This window comes from Cyprinodon tularosa, unplaced genomic scaffold (assembly GCF_016077235.1).
Source record: "Cyprinodon tularosa strain WSP-4 unplaced genomic scaffold, ASM1607723v1 ctg170, whole genome shotgun sequence".
Classification (NCBI taxonomy): Eukaryota; Metazoa; Chordata; class Actinopteri; order Cyprinodontiformes; family Cyprinodontidae; genus Cyprinodon; species Cyprinodon tularosa.
Window position 1 is genome coordinate 824131 of NW_024038532.1, and position 22394 is coordinate 846524.

At 39.2% G+C, this 22394-nt stretch overlaps 1 protein-coding gene across 1 annotated transcript in view; it reads right to left on the reverse strand.

Moving 5' to 3' along the window:
* cdh23 (cadherin-related 23) overlaps positions 1 to 22394 on the reverse strand; it is a 240909-nt gene that overhangs the window by 31275 nt on the left and 187240 nt on the right. Inside the window, exons 29-39 of the mRNA XM_038281401.1 lie at positions 19228 to 19449; positions 19031 to 19150; positions 18758 to 18938; positions 18536 to 18669; positions 9640 to 9849; positions 4878 to 4985; positions 3998 to 4100; positions 1159 to 1284; positions 872 to 1075; positions 296 to 754; positions 84 to 200 (exon numbers count right to left, since the gene is read on the reverse strand). Of these exons, the coding sequence (XP_038137329.1) occupies positions 84 to 200; positions 296 to 754; positions 872 to 1075; positions 1159 to 1284; positions 3998 to 4100; positions 4878 to 4985; positions 9640 to 9849; positions 18536 to 18669; positions 18758 to 18938; positions 19031 to 19150; positions 19228 to 19449 (1984 nt within the window). The remainder of the gene's footprint in view (positions 1 to 83; positions 201 to 295; positions 755 to 871; positions 1076 to 1158; positions 1285 to 3997; positions 4101 to 4877; positions 4986 to 9639; positions 9850 to 18535; positions 18670 to 18757; positions 18939 to 19030; positions 19151 to 19227; positions 19450 to 22394) is intronic.

Here is a 22394-nt window from a genome sequence, read left to right on the forward strand (position 1 = left end):
TAAACCTGTTACTGGAGGAGCTTGTAAAATAAAATGTGCAGGTTGCAGAACAGAGCCTGAAAATAAGCATAACCTGGACTTACCATTGGGAACACTGCCAGACCTGTCTATAACCTCACTGGCGTTGTCATGGACAGACACGATGATCTCAAACGTAGCCACCAGCTCCCTGTTCAATGGGTTGCGTACAAATACGGCACCTGGAAATACCCCAAAACAGTTCAGCGTTTCTGATCTCCCACAACAATCCACCACATCAGCTATAACAGCTCATATTTTAAGCCAGCGGTCTAACCTGTGTGTAGATCAATACCGAAGGAGTCCTGCAAGCCAACCACTGGATTGTTCCCATCATCCTTTGCCTCCACTGAGATGATGTAGTACTCAAGCCTTGGATGGAGATCGGGGTCTTCGGCAGTGAGCGTAGCTACCACCACACCCGGCGGGGTTGACTCGTTGACGTTAATCATGGTGACAGGCTCTATAAACCGCGGTCTTGAGTCATTGACGTCGTCGAGGATAACGGTCAGGGTGGCCGTGCCGGACAAAGGGGGCGTGCCGCGGTCAGTTGCCATGACAACGAGGCGGTAGGACCCACGCTCCTCTCTGTCGAGCGTCGTGTTGCCCACCAGGACGGCGCCAGAGACCTGGTCAACCACGAAGCGGTCCTGAGCGCCGCTTTCCAGACGGTACATCAGCCAACCGTTGGAGCCAGAGTCTGCATCGGTGGCAGAGAGCTGAGTCACCACAACGCCTGGAAGTGACGGAAATATAAAGGTTATCAATAGGGCAGGCATTCCTGTTCATAGCAAGTTAGCCTTAGCTTACTACTAATAAAGCTGTCATCAACATAGAGGTCTCAGTTACCCACCGGTGGGGCTGTTTTCAGGCAGCCGCACACTAAAACTGGAGGGACTGAAGACAGGAGGATTGTCGTTCTGATCCAGGATTGTCACGGTCAGAGGTACGCTGCTGTTTAAACCCCCGATGTCTTCCCCAACCAGAATCAGCTCGACTCGTGGGTCCTGAAAGGCTTCGCGATCCAACTTTGCTCCTTGACACACAAGTAGGACCCCTGAAGAGAGAGACAGAGCGTTAGCCTGGCTGGACTTTTCCAGTATGGCGTCAAGGTTACAGTCTGCACAGAAACAAGGTTACCAGTGGTGGGGTCAACAGTGAAGAGGTCAACCCTGGGTCCAAACAGTCGGTATTTCACCACAGCATTTGGCCCGATGTCTTTATCCTCGGCCAGAACAGGCCCGTTCAAAACAGTTACCGTGCTGCCTAAACAACATGTAGGAATGTTAAGACAGACGGATTTATGAAAGACTTTATGAATCACAGAGAAGATTGTTATAAGGAGATGTTGGGGAGATTACAAACACAGCAAACAGACAGTACATCGTACAAGTTTTAGTATTTTTTGCACAAACCTTATGCAACCGCTTTTGAAATTATGAGACATAACACAGAAGTTCAATGGAAAAGAAAAACAGATGCCTGGTTTTCATATAGGTTTATGTCTAAAAATCTAAAAACTATTTAGAAATAATGCACTCTGATACACCTTAATGATATATTCACAGATATTCTGTGAAACCTGCTCTTGTTTGTGCACTAAAAAAACCTGTGAAACCTTCGGAGGAACTACAGAGATCAGCTGCTCAGGAATTAGTCTGTCCATGGGAAACCTATTAGTTCTGGACTCAACAAAGGGGCACAAAGAAATAGAAAACTAGAGGCTCTATGGCACCTTACCACCAGCTAACAAGTGGAGGAAAGAGTTCTGGATCGGAGCACAGAAAACTGAACATTCTGGCCTTTATGCAAAACTCATTGTTAGTTGGAAAATGAATATTTTATACATCATCCTGAATATATATTCTCAATGTAACATAAAGCAGTGGAAAAACCAAAGAGGAGACAGCATTGATCTGAAGATGTAGTCGAATGTATCATTCTGCTTCATTCTATCTCTATTCTCCCACTCTGCAGAATCTGTTAGTTCAATCTCTAACGTTCTGCTCTCTCTGCTTTTTCTCATATTAGCTTCATCTGGTCTGTTCCTGTTTGGCTGTGACTCCACCCTGGAGAGAAATATCAGCTGTGCTGCTGCCATCAACACATTTTTTTTTATAGATGTTGGAGTTCTGCCTATTTTTCAGTTTAGTCCTGTTTCTCTGACTGTGAGTAACTGGATGTGCTCTCTTTATCCTCTGACATGGGGGCTGGCTGGGAGCTCGTCTGATTGGCTGTGCGTTTCCTGGACGGTGCCGCCTCAGGAGCTGGTTATCAAGTTCCTTTGTAACTCTGCTTCTTTCTGTATCTCTGCTTCTGTCTCCTTGAACCCCAGTCAGCCTCAGCAGATGACCGCTCACACTGAGCCTGGTCCTGCTGGAGGTTTACTCCTGTTAAGTTGAGTTTTTCCTTTCCACTGTCGCCATATGCATGCTTGTCGGGAGGGATTGCCTTTGAGTCAATAAGTCGTTGCAATCAACTGGTTTTCCTTAGATAGAAACATTTTTAATCAATTTGACTGTATTATCTAGTTGAATTGTCTCTGTAAAGATCCCTGAGATGACATGTGTTGTGAATTGGCGCTATATAAATTAAAACTGAATTGAACTGAATTTAGAAAAACACCCTGAAAAACAATCTATAAGATGAGCAAAAGATGTAATACCGAGGTTCACTTTCCATGGGAGCAACAATCCTAAACAGAATGGTTTGGAAGAATGCATATATAAAACGATGGCCTAGTCAAAGTCCAGACCTAAATCTGAATCTCTGACAGACTTTGATCTGACTTTGATATTATGATATGTTATTCTCTCCATCCAGTCTCACTTCCCTTAAATCGCCTTCATCTCTCAATGTTGAGAACTGGTACAGATATTTTTTGTTCATACACTGCAAAAATGATCTAGAAATAAGTAAACATTTCTTAAATTAAGTGTATTTCCCCTCAATTTGAGCAGGTAGATAAGATTATCTGCCAATAGAATGAGTAGGTTTGGTATTAAAATAAGATATTTAGATAATATGGACTTGAAATAACACAATGTAATCGTTTTTTTCTTATTTTAAATGTAAATTGTCTTTTTCTACTGGCAAAGTGTCACACTTAACACCTAAATTCAAGAAAAAAATGCACTTATTATAAGAAAGAAATTATTTATTTAGATTTGGATTTTTTGCAGTGTAATGGGTGCTGTATATACACTGCAAAACGATCTAGAAATAAGTAAAAATTTCTTAAATGAAGTGTATTCACCCTTAATTTGAGTAGCTAAATGAGATAGTTTGCCAATGGAATGAGTAATTTTACTCTTAAAATAAGATCATTAGATAATATGCACTTGAAATAAGACAATGCAATTGTGTTTTCTTATTTTAAGTGTAAATTGTCTTGTTCCATTGGTAAAATGTCTCTTTTACCTCCTCAATTCAAGAACAAATGCACTTATTTTAAGAAAAAATGATTTATCTAGATTTAGATTTTTTGCAGTGTAACAATATGCAACTTGTCAGAGTTTATTTGTAAAAGGTTCTAAACTTTACAGCCTAAATAAATAGTTTTTAATTCACTACTAATGTGTGATAAAATGGTAAAAAGGGCGGTTTGAAAAGCAGCTTAGCTGATCGAGAGGCTGTTTTCCTTAAATGAGTCAGTAAGGTAAGAACTGCTGCAGCTTTGACACTTAAACTGTTTTTTACAGTAGATTCACTGTTATTTAACCATCTAGTCTAATATGATTCTGGTTGATGATCTGTTAATCCTTTCAGCAACATGAATCAATGCCATTTAAAGGTGCGAGCAGAAAACAGCTGTCAGTTCCTCTTTCTAAACCGCAAAGTGGAGCAAAAAAAAAAGAAAAAAAATCAAGCATGAACTATGCACAAACAGAGTCAGGAAGTTATTGAGACAGAGTGGCAATATTTTAACCCTGCATGCGTTGCTTCTCCTAATCAAATTAAAAGAAGGAAGGGGAGATACCTGCTGCAGAGTTCTCTGGGATTTCAGCTCTGTAGCTGGTCCTGGTGAAAACTGGCCTGTTATCATTCTCATCCAGAACGGTGATGACCAAGAAGTCAGAGTCCTGATTGTTGCAGAAGATGAAAGAATTGTTTGCATGGTTTATCTGAGACATCATCTCTACAGTTCTAGCTCAGAGTTTCATGCTTGTGTTTACTTTGCTGTTCGGCGACAAATAGAACATTTAAAAATCATACTAGCACAGAGCACAGCCTTGTATTCAGAGCCTTGCAGAACTGTGCAGTAGTTTTGGTGGTTAACAGGTTTCATACCTTTGCAAATGCAGGTTCTCACCTTTTTCTACAAAGGCTCTTTTTAGCATACCTGCATGTCGTTTTTTTCTTTTCGAAATGACACAGCTGTGACCCTATTGCATTTAGTGCTTGCAAAGGCCCTGCACACTTAGCTGTAATTGAAATACACTGGAAAAACGATCTAGAAATAAGTAAAAATTTCATAAATGAAGTGTATTTACCCTTAATTTGAGTAGGTAAATGAGGTAGTTTGCCAATGGAATGAGCATTTCTACTCGTAAAATAAGATAATTTAATAACTTGCACTTGAAATAAGACAATCCAATTGAGTTTTCTTATTCTAAATGTAAATTGTCTTGTTCAATTGGCAACATTTCCCGTTTACCTCCTCAATTCAAGAAGAAATGCACTTATTTTAAGAAAAAATTACTTATCTAGATATCAATTTTTCCGGTGTATATTTATTGGATTTTATGAATATTGCAAAGAATAATTATGTTTGACACATTTTAAACCAGAAATCCTCTCTGCCTAAAGAGCATGACTTCTCCAGTTAAGACTGAGAGTGGACAAGAAAGTGGAGTTACCCTGCGAGCGATGCGCGGGTTCTCTGGGTTGTCCCGAACAGTGATGGTTAGTATGTACTCCGCCACCCGCTCTCTGTCCAGTGGCCTGTTCACCTGAACCACTCCGGTCTGAGGGGGACAGAAACGAATCAGAGCGACAAGCTTAAGGACATTTCACTACACACCAACTCAGAAAGGCTTTAAAGAAAGAAAAAGCACAGAAACAGCTTAGGTGTTAAATGTAGTGTTAAATGTTTCCATTGGTTTCTTCAGGATATGTCCCTTCTGAGCTACTGTACAAGAGGCTGCTTTAACCATTATTTAAGGATCTTTCTACATTCTTTTTTCCCCCCATAACAGTATTAAAGGAACCCCAGCTGACACCTGTAACTATTTGTCGGTTAAACTTAGATAAAATCCTGTGTAAGTTTAAAGGAATAGTACACCCAAAACATGATTAGCCTTCATTTTCTACTCACTCCCATGCTGAACAACACTCTGGAGTACTTTTTTGATATCTCAAATGCATCTGGAGATCAGGGAGGCTTCTTGCTGTCTGCTGACATTCAAATAATGGAGGTCTATGGCGCCCGAGGCAGAAAGGTCCATAAAAGTCCACAAAAAACGTGTCAATATTCCTCCATACTGCTCGTCCAAAGTATTCTAGGTGTCCTGAGTGGGTAGCGTCCATAATTTACTCGAAATGAAGTCATTTAGAATGTTTTTAGAGCATAAACAGTAGTGTATAGGATTTCCTAAAAGCGCGCGCCTGCGCGTTCACAACGCTACGGAAGCCGGCAGACCAAACCAGATGAAAGTGCGCATTCAGCGTCTGCTCTGCCGATAATGCAAGCGTAGAAGAAGAAATGTGCTGTTTACCTTTGCAAAGAAAGAAACAACGAAAGAAAAATGTCTGAGGACTTCAGTGTTGAGGAAGAGCATGAGTTCTTTGCCGAGCTGAATGTGCACTTTCATCTGGTTTGGTCTGTCGCGGTTTCCGTAGCGTCGTGAACTCGCAGGCGCGCGCTTTCAGGAAATCCTATACACTACTGTTTATGCTCTAAAAACATTCTAAATGACTTCGTTTCGAGTAAATTCTGGATGCTACCCACTCAGGACACTTGGAATACATTGGACGAGCAGTATGGAGGAATATCGACACGTTTTTTGTGGACTTTTATGGACCTTTCTGCCTCGGTCACCATAGACCTCCATTATTTGAATGTCAACAGACAGCAAGAAGCCTCCCAGATCTCCAGATGCATTTGAGATATCAAAAAAGTACTCCAGAGTGTTGTTCAGCATGGGGGTGAGTAGAAAATGAAGGCTAATCATGTTTTGGGTGTACTATTCCTTTAAAGCCGGGAATATACTCTACAATTTTTTGTCCTTTTGGGGCTGATTTTCCAGCCGTGCGAGAATTTTTCGATTGGCCTGACTTTCATCCCCATCAGGAATTCCCGATCAGGAATCATAAGGTTGGAAGAAAATCAAACATGTTTGAAATTCAGTCGGGCGTTGTAAGGTAGCATCAGAGCGTCGGGTCGCACAGTGTGATACAACATATTCCCATTATCAGTTCGTATGAAGTCGTGCGAAAAGTTATGTACATTATTTCGTACGTTTTGGACGTTTTTCCTCAAAAAACCAGATCAGTGCGCATGCGCTGGCAGACAGAAAAAAAAAGCAGATCCGCGGACGGACGTAAAACTGGGAAAAACAGTGCAATAATCACTTCTTCATGTCTCTAACTACGTTGCTTGCTGTTTTATATCTTAGGGTTAGAGTTAATTGTTTTTTAAATTCTATGTTCTTGAATGGTACGTCAGATGCGCATACGACGAAAAAAACGTCCAAAACGTACGAAATTAGGGTGCATAACTTTTCGTACGATTTCATACGAACCCATAATGAGAATACACTGTGTGATAATATACATCGTGAGCTGTGAACTTTTAAACTCTGCAGTTTCGTCGTAGAATGTGAGCTGTAGCTACGTGCAAGGATTGAAAATATCGCTCAGTGTAGCGCGGCCTAAGTCTATGAGAGTGATCGCTCCATTTCCAAAGAGACGAAATTAGGGGGCCGCAGTCTACACTACAGAAGCTACAAATCTTATTTTTTTGTTATTGTTTTTTTCCGCAGGGACAGGGGATCCTAGCTGGTTTCATTGGAGGTTTGTAGAAGGGTAAAAACTAAGGAGTGTCAATGTCCAGCAGGAGATAGATTTTAACATACTGCAAAAACTGCAATGGATTGGTTTCGATTAAAGCACATTCATCCGTTAAAGGGGCAAAATGGAAGCTCAGACAATATAATTTAGAATTGGATACGTTCAAAGAAAGGTAGACTGCTATAGTTAGCAGATATATTTGGAGAGGAAGGTATTTCTCATAATTACGAGACACCGATCTCATAATTATAAGATGATATGTTATATTTAGGGGATGAGGAAGTATAGTCCTTGCTGGGCTACGCTACATGAAACGTAAACAGTGAGTTTGTTGTGAGATCAATATGCTTTTATTTCCTTTTAGGTATGCCACACTGGAAAATAATGAGTTTCCTCAATGTGGATGGAATTAGTTTTAGTTTGTCAGCATCGTGCAGGTACCTTAAGTTCTTAGGATTGTTTAAACAAAAAGGCCCAATCTACTACTGACTTGCTGGAAGTCACACTGTTCCTGCAGAAGCATTTAAACCAGCACAGGATGATTTATATCAATAAATTAATGCATCTGAAATGCATTCCTGCTGGCTTGGCGTTAACTTAAAGAATTGCCCGCCGGTACCTTCTCAAAACGCCAACGCCATCAGACTGTACAACGCCTCACTGGGGGCGAGGAGGCGACACAGGACAGGGGGAAGAGGGAAGGAGTAGCAACACTTGTACTTTTTTATTTTTTCTGTTAAATGTGAACTCCATATTTATTTGTATTTTTATTTTGCTTGATTTTAATTTAATTTAACTTAATACTTTTTTGCCCTGTAAGCTGCTGGTAACCTTAATATCCGGAGGGAGTCTTCCTAAGAAATCAATAAAATTCTGTCTAAGTCTAAGTCTAAAATCCTAGATCCACAAGGAGTACAGCTGAGGCTTCAGCATCATTTAAAATGAAGAGGTCCCAACTTTATGTGGCATGCCGATTCAAATGAATAACTAAAAACATATGGAATCTGTTTTAATGGAGCTGTTGACGGATTTTAACATTTGGCCATAAGGCTGCATGCTCACTCCACTAGCAGTAATCCCAGGGTTATAGCTGCGTTCTTTGTTGATGAAGCGAAAAACGGGTGGAACTCCAACGCCTACCAGGTCAGACCTCGGTACAGAGAACTGTTCAGTGGAAAAGGTGCAGATATTTGTAAGAAGTAATCATGAAGAGCAGCTTTCTGAGAGATGCTACATTATTGGCTCAAGTAATCATAAACAAATATGCAGAAAAGATCTCATAAATACGAGATCTTATCTAGATTCTAACATAATTTGATAAAATGCAGGTGACACGTCCCCCCTAAAAAATTACGTCAATGCATAGAAAGTGATTTTATTTTACAAACAGCTGAGAGGCTCTATTTGTCTGAGGTGTCTGATTACAGGAAGAGCTTAACTGACTATTATGGGAACTTTCAGGGTAATTGTATAAAAACCAAGTAGTCTGCGACATGGAAATCTCCATGTTTATGTAAGAGCAGTTGAAATAGTGATTGCTAACAAGTGCAACTTTCTGTTCTTTTAACAAGTGGTTACAGAAATAGGGCGGATTAGGAAATATCTTTGCACATTCTTCTAATGTAAGCTGCTGTTAAAGATGTTGCATGTTTCTTTTTTCTAGTATCTCAATTGGTGGTGTTTCTGAACAACTTGAACCTCCAAAAGCATTTAAAGACAATTACAAGGTTGGCTTTCTATCACCTGAAGAACATTTCCAGGATTAAAGGACTAATGTCTCAGCATGATCTGGAAAAACTAATCCATGCCTTTATTTTTAGTCGAATTGATTACTGCAACGGTGTTTTCACAGGTTTGCCTAAAAAGTGGATCAGACAGCTGCAGCTGATCCAGAATGCTGCTGCCCGTGTCCTCACTAAGACTAAGAAAGTAGAGCACATCACCCCAGTTCTAAAGTCCTTCCACTGGCTCCCTGTATCTCAGAGAATAGACTTTAAAATACTTCTGTTAGTCTATAAATCTCTGAATGGCTTAGCCCCTAAATACATCACAGACTTGCTATCAGTGTATCAACCCTCCAGACCACTCAGGTCTTCTGGCTCCAGCCTGCTCTGCATACCTAGAACCAGAACTAAACATGGAGAAGCAGCATTTAGTTCCTATGCTCCACTTATCTGGAACAAACTTCCAGAAAACTGTAAAAGTGCAGAAAGCCTGAGTTCCTTTAAATCAAGACTAAAAACACATTTGTTTAGGATTGCCTTCGACTGTTCTAGTTAAACAGTTCAACTAAAACATATTTTCTTTAGTCCAACTGTTTTTAATATTCTTTTTTGTTTCTGCATTTTTTATTTTATTTTATTTATTTATTTTCCTACTTGCATTGATTCTGTTTTATCTTCCTGTATTTTAATCATGTAAAGCACTTTGCATTGTCTTTGTACTGAGTTATGCTATGCAAATACATTTGCCTTGCCTTGCCTTGCCTTGCTTAGCTGTTGGGATAAAAACCAACACAACTGATCTTCTGAGTCTGGATAAAATTAAACTGATCTATGATAAATTAAATGTCAAGCTTCCTGCATGAAGCTGACTGTTTGATTTGCTTACCGTGTCGTTGATGTAGAAGGCTCCGCCCAGGTTTCCAGCTGTGATGTTGTAGGTGAGGAGAGCGTTGAGTCCCCTGTCGGCATCCTGGGCTCGTACTCTGGCCACGGAGGTGTGGATTGAAGCACCTTCGCTCACACTGGTGTTGTGAGGCAAATTAAGTATGACTGGGTCGTTATCGTTGATGTCGAGAACGTAGACGCCCACCACTACCTGAGGACAGCAGAGGACAGGGAAACGTTCATGCTGCACATGCTGGTGAAGATTCTCATTCATCCAGGTCATAGTCATTCCAAAAAAAAAAAAAAAAAAAACACAATTTTTTTAATTATTTTTATTTCCACATTTGAAGATGTTTCACTTCCCATCCAGGAAGCTTTTTCAATTCAAAATGTCAGAAATAGCGTTGAGTTCCAGACTTTGGAATGGGGTTCCTTTGGCTTCTTTTGTTAGCCTGCAATGCCCCACACCCGTCTATCGAACATTTTGAATGGAAAAAACTTCCTGGATGGGAAGCAAAACATCTTCAGGCTTGGAAACAAAGTCCAGTGGATTTTTTTTTTTTTTTTTTTTGGAACAAGTACATGTCTAAATCATCTACTTTGCCTTGGAACAGTTCTACAAATTGATAATGACATATTTTGTCTACAGAGTTGTATTTTAATTGGTGTTTCCTAAATGTCATGATCTGGCCTGTTTGCTCTCCCTTAATTAGTCATTCCTTTCACCTGTCATTTTCCCTCCCTGCCTCAATTATCATTTATTCCTCTCACCTGTTTCCTCTGATTTATATTCAGTTCCACCTGAGCATTCAGGGCCAGATCATTCACTGCTTTTCTGTTAGCCTGTCTGTTCATTTTATTTCTTGGTTCATGTCCTGGATCCCGACGGCCAGTGGAAAGAGGGTTTTGTGTTTGTCTCGTCTCCTAATCATCCACTGTTCCTCCCCTGCGGAGTCCGCTGGGTTTTTGGCTTTATATGCGGGGAGGTTCAGTTTTTATCCAAGTTAGCCTGGCTCAAAGATGGAGACCAGTTTAAAGTCCTGCATCAAGTTCTGGTGCCACGTCCCGTCTCGGCTACCCTCTTCCACTGAGTCTGCTCATTGGCACCTGATCCTGTCTGCTCGTGTGCGTGACCACCTGGTCACGATTTTGGACCCTGTGGATGCCTGGAAGTCTGGATCCTGCCTCCTGTTTCTGTTCCTGCCTGATCTGGATCCTGTTCCTGTCTGTTCTGGATCCCTGACCAGGATCGGCTTCCAGCATGTCCTCTGGGACTGCAGCTCTTGGGGACATTCTTGGTCTGGACTGTTAAACCAGGTAAGTGGCCAACTCAGATAATCATCTTCTGTCAGATGATCGTGGTCACTTACCTGTGTTTCTCCTGCAGAGTTCTGTGATTGGGCGGTGCCCCGCTCTCCATCCTGCAGTGTCCGCGAGCCACTGCTCCACTTTAGTTTTTGCTAATTTAATAAACCTTTTTGAACTTTCCTACTGACTGTCTCTCCTTGAATACTGGGTCCATCTGTTCCCGTGACACTAAACTTTAATTCTATTCTTCAGAAATCCTCATCAGGTTGATATATGATTCCTAACTGGAATAATTGCGATGCTAAATAACTAAACCTCTACCTCACCTTCAGCTTTTAGTCACCTGAACATTCAGCATCAACATGGATTTTATATTTGCCATTTATAACTGTTTGATAAACAATGTTCGATAAAAAATACCCAAATCCCATCACCGCCATGTTTTTTTTCTCTGTTTGTTGCTTTTTTTTCAGCTCTATCAGACCCTAACTCTATCTCTGGCATGACGTGGATCATTTCTCAGGATGAAAGTGATCCATGTTGCAAACCTACACCGTACATCAGGATTAAAGAGAGTACATGAGATTGCTATCATATACAGAAAGCAGAACAGAAAAGCTTAGATTGATGGTTTATCGTCCCACAGAGGGAAAAACAGGTTGTTTTTTTTAGCAGCAGGGGAAAAGTTCACAACAGAGGAAACAAAAACCGCTTTATGGTTATGAACAAACAGCATCCTCACGCCAATGAAAGGATTAAATAAAAATGTACGAAATGTGCTTGTAACAGTTGTGCATCAAAACAGCAACAGGAAAAAGCAGAAATCTAGACAAATTCCTGAGTTTGTTGGGAGCAGTGATGGTTTAAAAAGCCTAACGGCTGCTGGATATGAAGAGCTGAGGAGATTGTAAAGTGTTTTACTGAAGGAGCTCTTTAGCTTCAGCCTGGGGGTGGGAGACATTGTCCAACAGTAATATTATTTCTGCTGGCTCTCTGCAATCAGCTGTATTAGGCCAAGGGTGCAGTACAGCGCTGGCCTTCCTGATGAGCTTATCTAACCATTTCCCCTCAGCTATAGATAAGCTGCTGCTCTAACAAACGACACTACAAAGAATATGGCCGATATGACCTGTAGCTGTTTAAAAATCCTGTCACTTTTTCAGCATATTTCTTTATTTTCTGGATTATACCTTCATAAAAAGGTATAATCTCTTCATAAAAATAGATTATTTTAACATTTTGAAACTCAACTATGGCATCTTTTCCAAGGATGTAAATGTGAGGAAAATCCTAACAGGACAACTACAGGTACATCAGGTTCATTCTAACTGTATGTACATGGGTAACATAAAAAATACTGAATGCCGTTGTTCTGTCAGATGAGCATACCTCATCAGACCAACATACCCATAGTCAAAAGCATGTACAAGATGTCAGATTTGCGAATATCTCTTTAGTTTTGTACAAAAATAGACACGAGAGAAAATGGAAATCTAGATAAGTAATTTTTTCTTAAAATAAGTGTATTTGTTGTCGGATTGAGGAGGTAAAATAGAGATCTTGCTGATGGAGCAAGACAATTTACACCTAAAATAAGAAAACACAGTTGCATTGTCTTATTTCAAGTGTATTTTATCCAATTATCTTATCCTAAGAGTAAAAATTCTCATTCCGTTGGCAAACTACCTGCTCAAATTAAGGGTAAATACACTTAATTGAAGACATTTTTAATTATTTCTAGATCATTTTCCCAGTGTTTAAACTATCTCATGTACAAAAAAAAAACAGTTTGAGGTCAGATCGCCATATGCTTTAAAAAAACACCAAAAAGTAAGTAATTACATTTTTTTTGTACATGACTAAAGGGATACATGCCCTGGATGTGGTTTAAAGTTTATTTTTCATACAAAATTAAAGTGAAAAACTAAAGGGATAACCTACACTGGAAAAACTCAAAATCTACATAAGTAATTTTTTCTTAAAATAAGTGCATTTGTACGGAAGAGGGTTAGGGCCAGTGGAAAAAAAAAAAAAAAGTTAACTGATTTTTAAATTTTATTTCAGTTTAGTATGGGAAAAAAGTCAGAATTCTGACTTTTTTTCTCAGAATTCTGACTTTTTTAAATCAAAATTCTGACTTTAATCTCAGAATTCAGACTTTTTTCTCAGAATTCTGACTTTTTTCTTAGAATTCTGACTTTAATCTCAGAATTCTGACTGAATTCTGACAATAAAAAAGTCAGAATTCTGAGATTAAAGTCAGAATTCCGAGAAAAAAAGTCAGAATTCTGACTTTTTTCCCATGTTAAACTGAAATAAAATTTAAAAATCATTAACTTGTTGTTTTTCAGTGGCCCTAATCCTCTTGTGTACATTTGTTCTTGGATTGAGGAGGTTAAAAAAACCACTTTGCCAATGGAACAAGACAAGTTACACTTAAAATAAGAAAACACAATTACGTTGTTGTTTCAAGAGCATGTTATCTAATGATATTATTTTAAGAGTAAAATTACTATTCCATTGGCAAACTATCCTATTTACCTACTCAAATTAAGGCGAAATACACTTAATTTAGGATATTTTTACTTATTTCTAGATCATTTTTCCAGTGTAAAAGGATAAACCCGGATTGACTATAGGTATGTTGGTCTGACAGAACACCGATTTACAGTTTTTTCTGAATGCTTAAGCACTAATCGGGATTCTTGTAGCACAATTTCTAAAACTATTAATACCTATAGCAAAACCACTCACTGAGTTTGCAAAACTAAAAGCACAAACACTGCATTGCACTCAGTTTGCAATTTTTTAACGCACATTTTGCAAAACTGTAGGCACAATTCACTGCACAACACTCTATTACCAAATTTCCAACACACTCCTACCAAAATTATACAAATGTATAGCTCTCATTAACACTATTTTGCCAACTGTCTGGCACACTTTCACATGTGAAAACTGTTTTAGTTAATTAGTTCACTTTGCAGTCAGCCTAAGCACTATAAATAAGCCACAGGTAAGCTGTCTGTGTGGAGTACAATGGATGGAGCAGTAAGAGTGAGAAGAGTGAGATTTAGAGGAGGCCGAGGGAGAGGACGTGGAGTTGAAGAAGCAAGAGTGTTAGAGGAAGTTAGACGAAGAGGACAAGGAGGAGCAAGAAGAGGAAAGAGGAAGGGAAAGAAGAGTAAGAAATAGAACAACTGATGCCATCAGAGCTACAATAGTGGACCATGTCATCAACCATGGGATGACCCTGAGGGAAGCTGGCCAACGGGTTCGGCCTAATTTGAGCCGCTACACTGTGGCAAGCATCGTTAGGACATTTCGAAATGAGAATCGGTAAGTACTTTGTAGCACCGCCATACTATAATGAGAAACACAACAGTACCATATATGCAAAAATACAGAAATTGTAACTTTACAGAATTGCTAGACGGCCAGATGTTGGTGGCAGAGGAAGAATGTTCACTCCAGAGCAAGAGACCCATATAGTGAACATGGTGATTGCCAATAATGCAATAAGACTGGCCGAAATACAGCAGCGCATAACTGATAATGATACCATCTTTCAAAATACACTATATTGCCAAAAGTATTTGCTCACCCATCCAAATTATTGGAATCAGGTGTTCCAATCACTTCCATGGCCACAGGTGTATAAATTCAAGCACCTAGGCATGCAGACTGTTTTTACAAACATTTGTGAAAGAATGGGTCGCTCTCAGGAGCTCAGTGAATTCCAGCGTGGAACTGTGATAGGATGCCACCTGTGCAACAAATCCAGTCGTGAAATTTCCTCGCTCCTAAATATTCCACAGTCAACTGTCAGCTGTATTATAAGAAAATGGAAGTGTTTGGGAACGACAGCAACTCAGCCACGAAGTGGTAGGCCACGTAAACTGACGGAGCGGGGTCAGCGGATGCTGACGCGCATAGTGCGAAGAGGTCGCCAACTTTCTGCAGAGTCAATCACTACAGACCTCCAAACTTCATGTGGCCTTCAGATTAGCTCAAGAACAGTGCGCAGAGAGCTTCATGGAATGGGTTTCCATGGTCGAGCAGCTGCATCCAAGCCATACATCACCAAGTGCAATGCAAAGCGTCGGATGCGGTGGTGTAAAGCACGCCGCCACTGGACTCTAGAGCAGTGGAGACGCGTTCTCTGGAGTGACGAATCGCGCTTCTCCATCTGGCAATCTGATGGACGGGTCTGGGTTTGGCGGTTGCCAGGAGAACGGTACTTGTCTGACTGCATTGTGCCAAGTGTAAAGTTTGGTGGAGGGGGGATTATGGTGTGGGGTTGTTTTTCAGGAGCTGGGCTTGGCCCCTTAGTTCCAGTGAAAGGAACTCTGAATGCTTCAGCATACCAAGACATTTTGGACAATTCCATGCTCCCAACTTTGTGGGAACAGTTTGGAGCTGGCCCCTTCCTCTTCCAACATGACTGTGCATCAGTGCACAAAGCAAGGTCCATAAAGACATGGATGACAGAGTCTGGTGTGGATGAACTTGACTGGCCTGCACAGAGTCCTGACCTCAACCCGATAGAACACCTTTGGGATGAATTAGAGCGGAGACTGAGAGCCAGGCCTTCTCGTCCAACATCAGTGTGCGACCTCACAAATGCGCTTCTGGAAGAATGGTCAAAAATTCCCATAAACACACTCCTAAACCTTGTGGACAGCCTTCCCAGAAGAGTTGAAGCTGTTCTAGCTGCAAAGGGTGGACCGACGTCATATTGAACCCTATGGATTAGGAACGGGATGTCACTTAAGCTCATATGTGAGTCAAGGCAGGTGAGCAAATACTTTTGGCAATATAGTGTATATACAGTCGTGTACTTGCTTGCCACAGAATAAGAATGAAGCAAATTTACAGAGTTCCTTTCGAGATGAACACAGAACGTGTAAAGCAACTGCGATATGACTATGTGCAGGTAAGGTCGTTGGTTCTGAATTTGGAAGTGCATACTGTAGTGCTGTGCATGGGCCTGATGAGATGCATTTGTTTTCTCTTGTTCAGAGAGTGATGGAACTAGAAGCAGATGCTATGGGACATGATCTACTTTTTGTAGATGAAGCTGGGTTTAACCCCAGTAAAACCAGAAGATGTGGCAGGAACATTATTGGACACCGTTCCATCATCAATGTCCCAGGACAACGTGGTGGTAACATAACCATGTGTGCAGCTATAAGCCAAAATGGTGTTGTTCACCATCATGCAACCATAGGCCCATACAACACTGCACACATTATTGCATTCCCGAACACCTTACATGACATGCTCACTGTTCATAGATCAGAGCATACCCGATATTTCATCATATGGGACAATATTAGTTTCCATAGGGTTGCTTTGGTCTGCAACTGGTTTACAGACCATCCATTCTTCATGGCACTCATCCTCCCTCCATCCTCATCAACAGGTAGCCCTTTTACAAGCAATGGAGGAGGCATGTGGAGATATTGACCAGGCGTCATGTCAGGCCTGGATACGGCATTCACAGAGATATTTTCCCCGGTGCCTTGGACTGGAGGGTATCGCATAAGATGTGGACGAAATTTTGTGGCCGGACCCAGAAAGACGACATGATGTAGGCTGATTGTGTTTTTGTCTTTTGTGAAATTATTATTTTGGGCCGGATCTATCAAAGGTTTGCGTGTATAAAAACGTGAGCTATTTCACTGCGCACGCTAAAAAATGTACAAACTGATCTATCAACAGCGTGCTAAAAGGATTTGGTCTTTAAAACGTGCTAAATAGCGCCTCTTATCCATTTAGTACTTTTTCTGCAATGAATATGCAAAAAGGGGCGTTTACACGCAAAAGTGCGTCTTGTGGGAGGAGAACATGTAAATATATTAATTTAGCACTCGCAAAGTGATTTATCAAACCTGAAAGCAATTTTGCTAACGGTATCTGACTCTATATTTAACACGTTTCAAAAGAAGGTGCAAATGGTCTGTATGCGTAATTGCGCACACATGGCAGCGGTTATTGTTGCAAGAAGGAGACATCGAAATGAAGCAAGGAGACGCAGAGAACGCATTTTTTCACTCCCTGTGAATATTTTTGCAATGAAGGAGGAAACGATCATCAAAACATATCATTTATCCAGCATTGCCATTTTGGAGCTGTTGGGGGAACTCCGAATGGATTTGGAGCCAGCCACAAGGAGGACCCACGCAATACCAGATATCACAAAACTCCTTGCAACGTTACACTTTTTTGCATCTGGGTCATTCCAGCGTACGGTTGCAGCGAGAGCTGGGATCTCCCAATCTCATTTTTTCAGAAGTGCTGTCCGACGGGGTCGGGGTTCTCCCCCTGCGCCTGCGGAGCAACGTGCCAATGCTGCGGGGATGCGTACGCGCAGTAATCTCATCCACAATCACTTCTTGTGAGCCATTTTGTATGTGCATTTTTCTACAGGCCAATACAAAACACCTGTTTTTTTTTTTTTGTTTTTTTTACTGCAGTGAAGTAGAAATTCAGCCACATACCACCTTAGGGAATAAAGTTTGCTAAAGTTTTTTCTTTATATATATATATATATATATATATATATTTTTTTTTTTTTTGGGGGGTCACTGTAAGATTTAAATTTCTTAATGCACTAGTTTGTACAAACTACAAACTACTTTGCCGCAAACCACAAAACGCGCAAAACCATCATTTAAATAGGGCGTCTCCAACAGTTTTGCACCTGCCACCAGTTACGCAATCACTCTTGTTAAATCACACGCAAACCATGGTTCAGCCCCTCGCGCAAAATTCCAGTTTGCGAGCACAAATTACTGCACGCAAAATTGGATCTTGATAAATCCGGCCCTTTGTGTTCTGACTTTGTCTTGGTTTTGATGAGTGTGAATAAACAGCAATACTTGAAATTTGGATCCTTGTATGTTTACATGACACTATGACAAAAGTATGCCCTCAAATTGACATCTGTACACAGAGAAAGAGAAAGCCAGATGTGTTTTGTATTCATACCATCAGTGTGTAGTTGGCACATTGTGTGCTTAGTAGATGATGGCTTGTGTTTACTGTTTGATACCAAAACACCATTTTTACAAAGGTGTGAAAAGTTAATCTAGCTGTGTTCGCTTTTGCAAGAGAACTGCAATGTTTTGATAATTGGGTGAAAGGTTTTCTTATTTGTGTGTAGAGTTTTGCAAAAATAGCCAATAGTTACAAAAAATGTTCTTAAGCAATTAGAAAAAACTGTAATTAAAGCAAGTGGATTAACAATGCATTACTTTAAAAGGGTGTGTACACTTCTGCAACCAGGTTATTGCACTTTTTCTTAATAGTACAATCTTACACAATTAGTTTAACAATTCAGGACATGTCCTCCATTAACCATGGAAGCAGTTTTGAAATACTAATATTTTCTACATTACAAATATTTTTACTTGTATATCCAATATATAAGGTGTTTCAAATTTGTGTGACTATTGTTCTGCTTCTATGAATGTTAAATAAAAAAAATGCAGAAGTGAAGCTTCCAAGTTCCCATATGTGAAAGAGGATATGATGATAAAAGTGTGTCTGCTTGCGTTTAACGGCGTTGACGTCAATCTGCTCACCGAGCTGTTGCGCGGCGGCATTCCCAGGTCCCGTGCGGTTACAGTGATGTTGTAGAAAGCTGTGGTCTCTCTGTCCAGCTCCACGTCCCTCCTCACCCGAAGCTCACCCTCCACAGGGGAAATCATGAACTCATCTGAGAGTAAGGAAGAGAAAACCCAGAGCTGAAAAGTGACACTCTTCCATTGCAGGTATAGTGAGAGAGACAACAAGCTGACACTAACTCTGGTTATCTCCACAACTGATGCTGTACTCCACTTTGCCATTAAGACCAGAGTCTTCATCCCTTGCTCTGAGGGTCCACACCCGTGGACCCGGCTGGCCCTCCGTCACCTCAAAGGGACCCTCGTAACTTCTGGGGAAGGTTGGCGTCACGTCGTTTATGTCAAAGACTTTTACCGACACCTGAAAGCAGGAAGGAGACAGACCTCCATTAAAGAATGTAAGATGTAGGATGAAATTTTGGATGATTTCGGAAAACCAGCATAAAGAAAGACCGTTGTGCTGGATGTCAGGCGCAGAGCAGGATTTGGACACTGGTCAGTAGCTGTGACAACCAATGCATAATGCCCACTGCTGATTTCATAGTCCAGCTCCTTCACAGCAGTTATTCTGCCCTGAAAACACACATGACACCCACATGTTGTCATCAGCTGTCGTCCCCTCTACCTGCTGCAGGTTTTAGTTGCCTCACCGTGACGCTGTTGATGTTGAACGTCTGGATCACGTTGCCCTGGGCGATTGCATACCTCAGGGTCCCGTTAAGACCTTCGTCAGGGTCAATGGCTGTTACCGTGGCGATGGTGGCCCCCACGGTGTCAGGTCCTTCGCTCAGCACTGTGACGTACTCCTCCTCAGGAAACTCTGGGGCGTTGTCGTTCTCGTCAACAATTCGCACGTAGATGGTGGTCGAGGTCTAAAATCAAGACGGAAACCGATTTAGATCAATTTATTTTGTTGATACGATACGCATCACGATACATGTGTAACACTACGATTTATCCAAGTGTGGCCCAATGCATTAACAAAGACAATATATTGTGAATTTTTTAGATAATAAATCTCTAGAAAGCCTGATCAGAGCTAGTTTTTTTTGCTCTGATGCTTTATTGTTCTGCTGCAGGCTATGCAGAACAGCTGAATCATGGGCTCATGGGTTGTGTGCTGCCAACTAGTGGCGAGTTAAATAAAAGTAGGACAATGAAATACATGTCTGCCTTTAATTTTTTTTCAATTCATTTCTATTCATACGACGGAGTATTAGGGCCAGGCTAGAGATTTGTTTTCCTTTTTATTTCGAAAATAAATTTGTAATATTACAAGAATAAAGTAATAATATTGTGAGAATAAAGTAAAAAAATAATGCAGCTAGAAAGCTTGGAGCTCCGCCCAGCAGATGAAGGCCGACCAGCTCCACCAATCAGAAACCTGAGTCCACTTTGACATCCTGCCCAGTTTGATGCTGCTGCTAAAAGATTTCCTTATTTATCAAACCGATGCTAAAGTATAACTTCACATGATGCTCCACATTCCTCACTTTAGGGGAAATTTTTTATCATAAAATACAACTTTATTCTCGTTATGTCTCGAATTTTTACGACTTTATTCTCATAATTTTATTACTTTATTCTGGTAATTATAAGAGTTTACTTTCATAATTTTATGACTTTATTCTTGTAAATTTTATGACTTTATTCTCCTAATATTACGACTTTTTTCTGGTAATTTTACGACTTTATTCTCATACTTTTATGACTATTCTCGTTACAACTTTATTCTCGTTATGTTATGACTTTCGTAATTTTATGACTTTATTCTCATAATATTACAACTTTATTCTGGTAATGTTGCGACTTTATTCTCATAATCTTATGACTTTATTCTCATACTTTTATGACTTTTCTCGTTACGACTTTATTCTCGTTATGTTACGACTTTACTTTCGTAATTTTATGACTTTATTCTCATAATATAACAACTTTATTCTGGTAATTTTGCGACTTTATTCTCATAATTTTATGACTTTATTCTCGTTAATTTTATGACTTTATTCTCCTAATATTACGACTTTTTTCTGGTAATTTTACGACTTTATTCTCATACTTTTATGACTATTCTCGTTACAACTTTATTCTCGTTATGTTATGACTTTCGTAATTTTATGACTTTATTCTCATAATATTACAACTTTATTCTGGTAATGTTGCGACTTTATTCTCATAATCTTATGACTTTATTCTCATACTTTTATGACTTTTCTCGTTACGACTTTATTCTCGTTATGTTACGACTTTACTTTCGTAATTTTATGACTTTATTCTCATAATATAACAACTTTATTCTGGTAATTTTGCGACTTTATTCTCATAATTTTATGACTTTATTCTCGTTAATTTTATGACTTTATTCTCCTAATATTACGACTTTTTTCTGGTAATTTTACGACTTTATTCTCGTAATTTTATGACTTTATTCTCATACTTTTATGACTTTTCTCGTTACGACTTTATTCTCGTTATGTTATGACTTTACTTTCGTAATTTTATGACTTTATTCTCATAATATTACAACTTTATTCTGGTAATGTTGCGACTTTATTCTCATAATTTTATGACTTTATTCTCATACTTTTATGACTTTTCTCGTTACGACTTTATTCTCGTTATGTTACGACTTTACTTTCGTAACTTTATGACTTTATTCTCATAATATTACAACTTTATTCTGGTAATTTTGCGACTTTATTCTCATAATTTTATGACTTTATTCTCGTTAATTTTATGACTTTATTCTCCTAATATTACGACTTTTTTCTGGTAATTTTACGACTTTATTCTCGTAATTTTATGACTTTATTCTCATACTTTTATGACTTTTCTCGTTACGACTTTATTCTCGTTATGTTATGACTTTACTTTCGTAATTTTATGACTTTATTCTCATAATATTACAACTTTATTCTGGTAATGTTGCGACTTTATTCTCATAATTTTATGACTTTATTCTCATACTTTTATGACTTTTCTCGTTACGACTTTATTCTCGTTATGTTACGACTTTACTTTCGTAACTTTATGACTTTATTCTCATAATATTACAACTTTATTCTGGTAATTTTGCGACTTTATTCTCATAATTTTATGACTTTATTCTCGTTAATTTTATGACTTTATTCTCCTAATATTACGACTTTTTTCTGGTAATTTTACGACTTTATTCTCGTAATTTTATGACTTTATTCTCATACTTTTATGACTTTTCTCGTTACGACTTTATTCTCGTTATGTTATGACTTTACTTTCGTAATTTTATGACTTTATTCTCATAATATTACAACTTTATTCTGGTAATGTTGCGACTTTATTCTCATAATTTTATGACTTTATTCTCATACTTTTATGACTTTTCTCGTTACGACTTTATTCTCGTTATGTTACGACTTTCGTAATTTTATGACTTTATTCTCATAATATTACAACTTTATTCTGGTAATGTTGCGACTTTATTCTCATAATCTTATGACTTTATTCTCATACTTTTATGACTTTTCTCGTTACAACTTTATTCTCGTTATGTTATGACTTTCGTAATTTTATGACTTTATTCTCATAATATTACAACTTTATTCTGGTAATGTTGCGACTTTATTCTCATAATCTTATGACTTTATTCTCATACTTTTATGACTTTTCTCATTACGACTTTATTCTCGTTATGTTACGACTTTACTTTCGTAATTTTATGACTTTATTCTTATAATATAACAACTTTATTCTGGTAATTTTGCGACTTTATTCTCATAATTTTATGACTTTATTCTCGTTAATTTTATGACTTTATTCTCCTAATATTACGACTTTT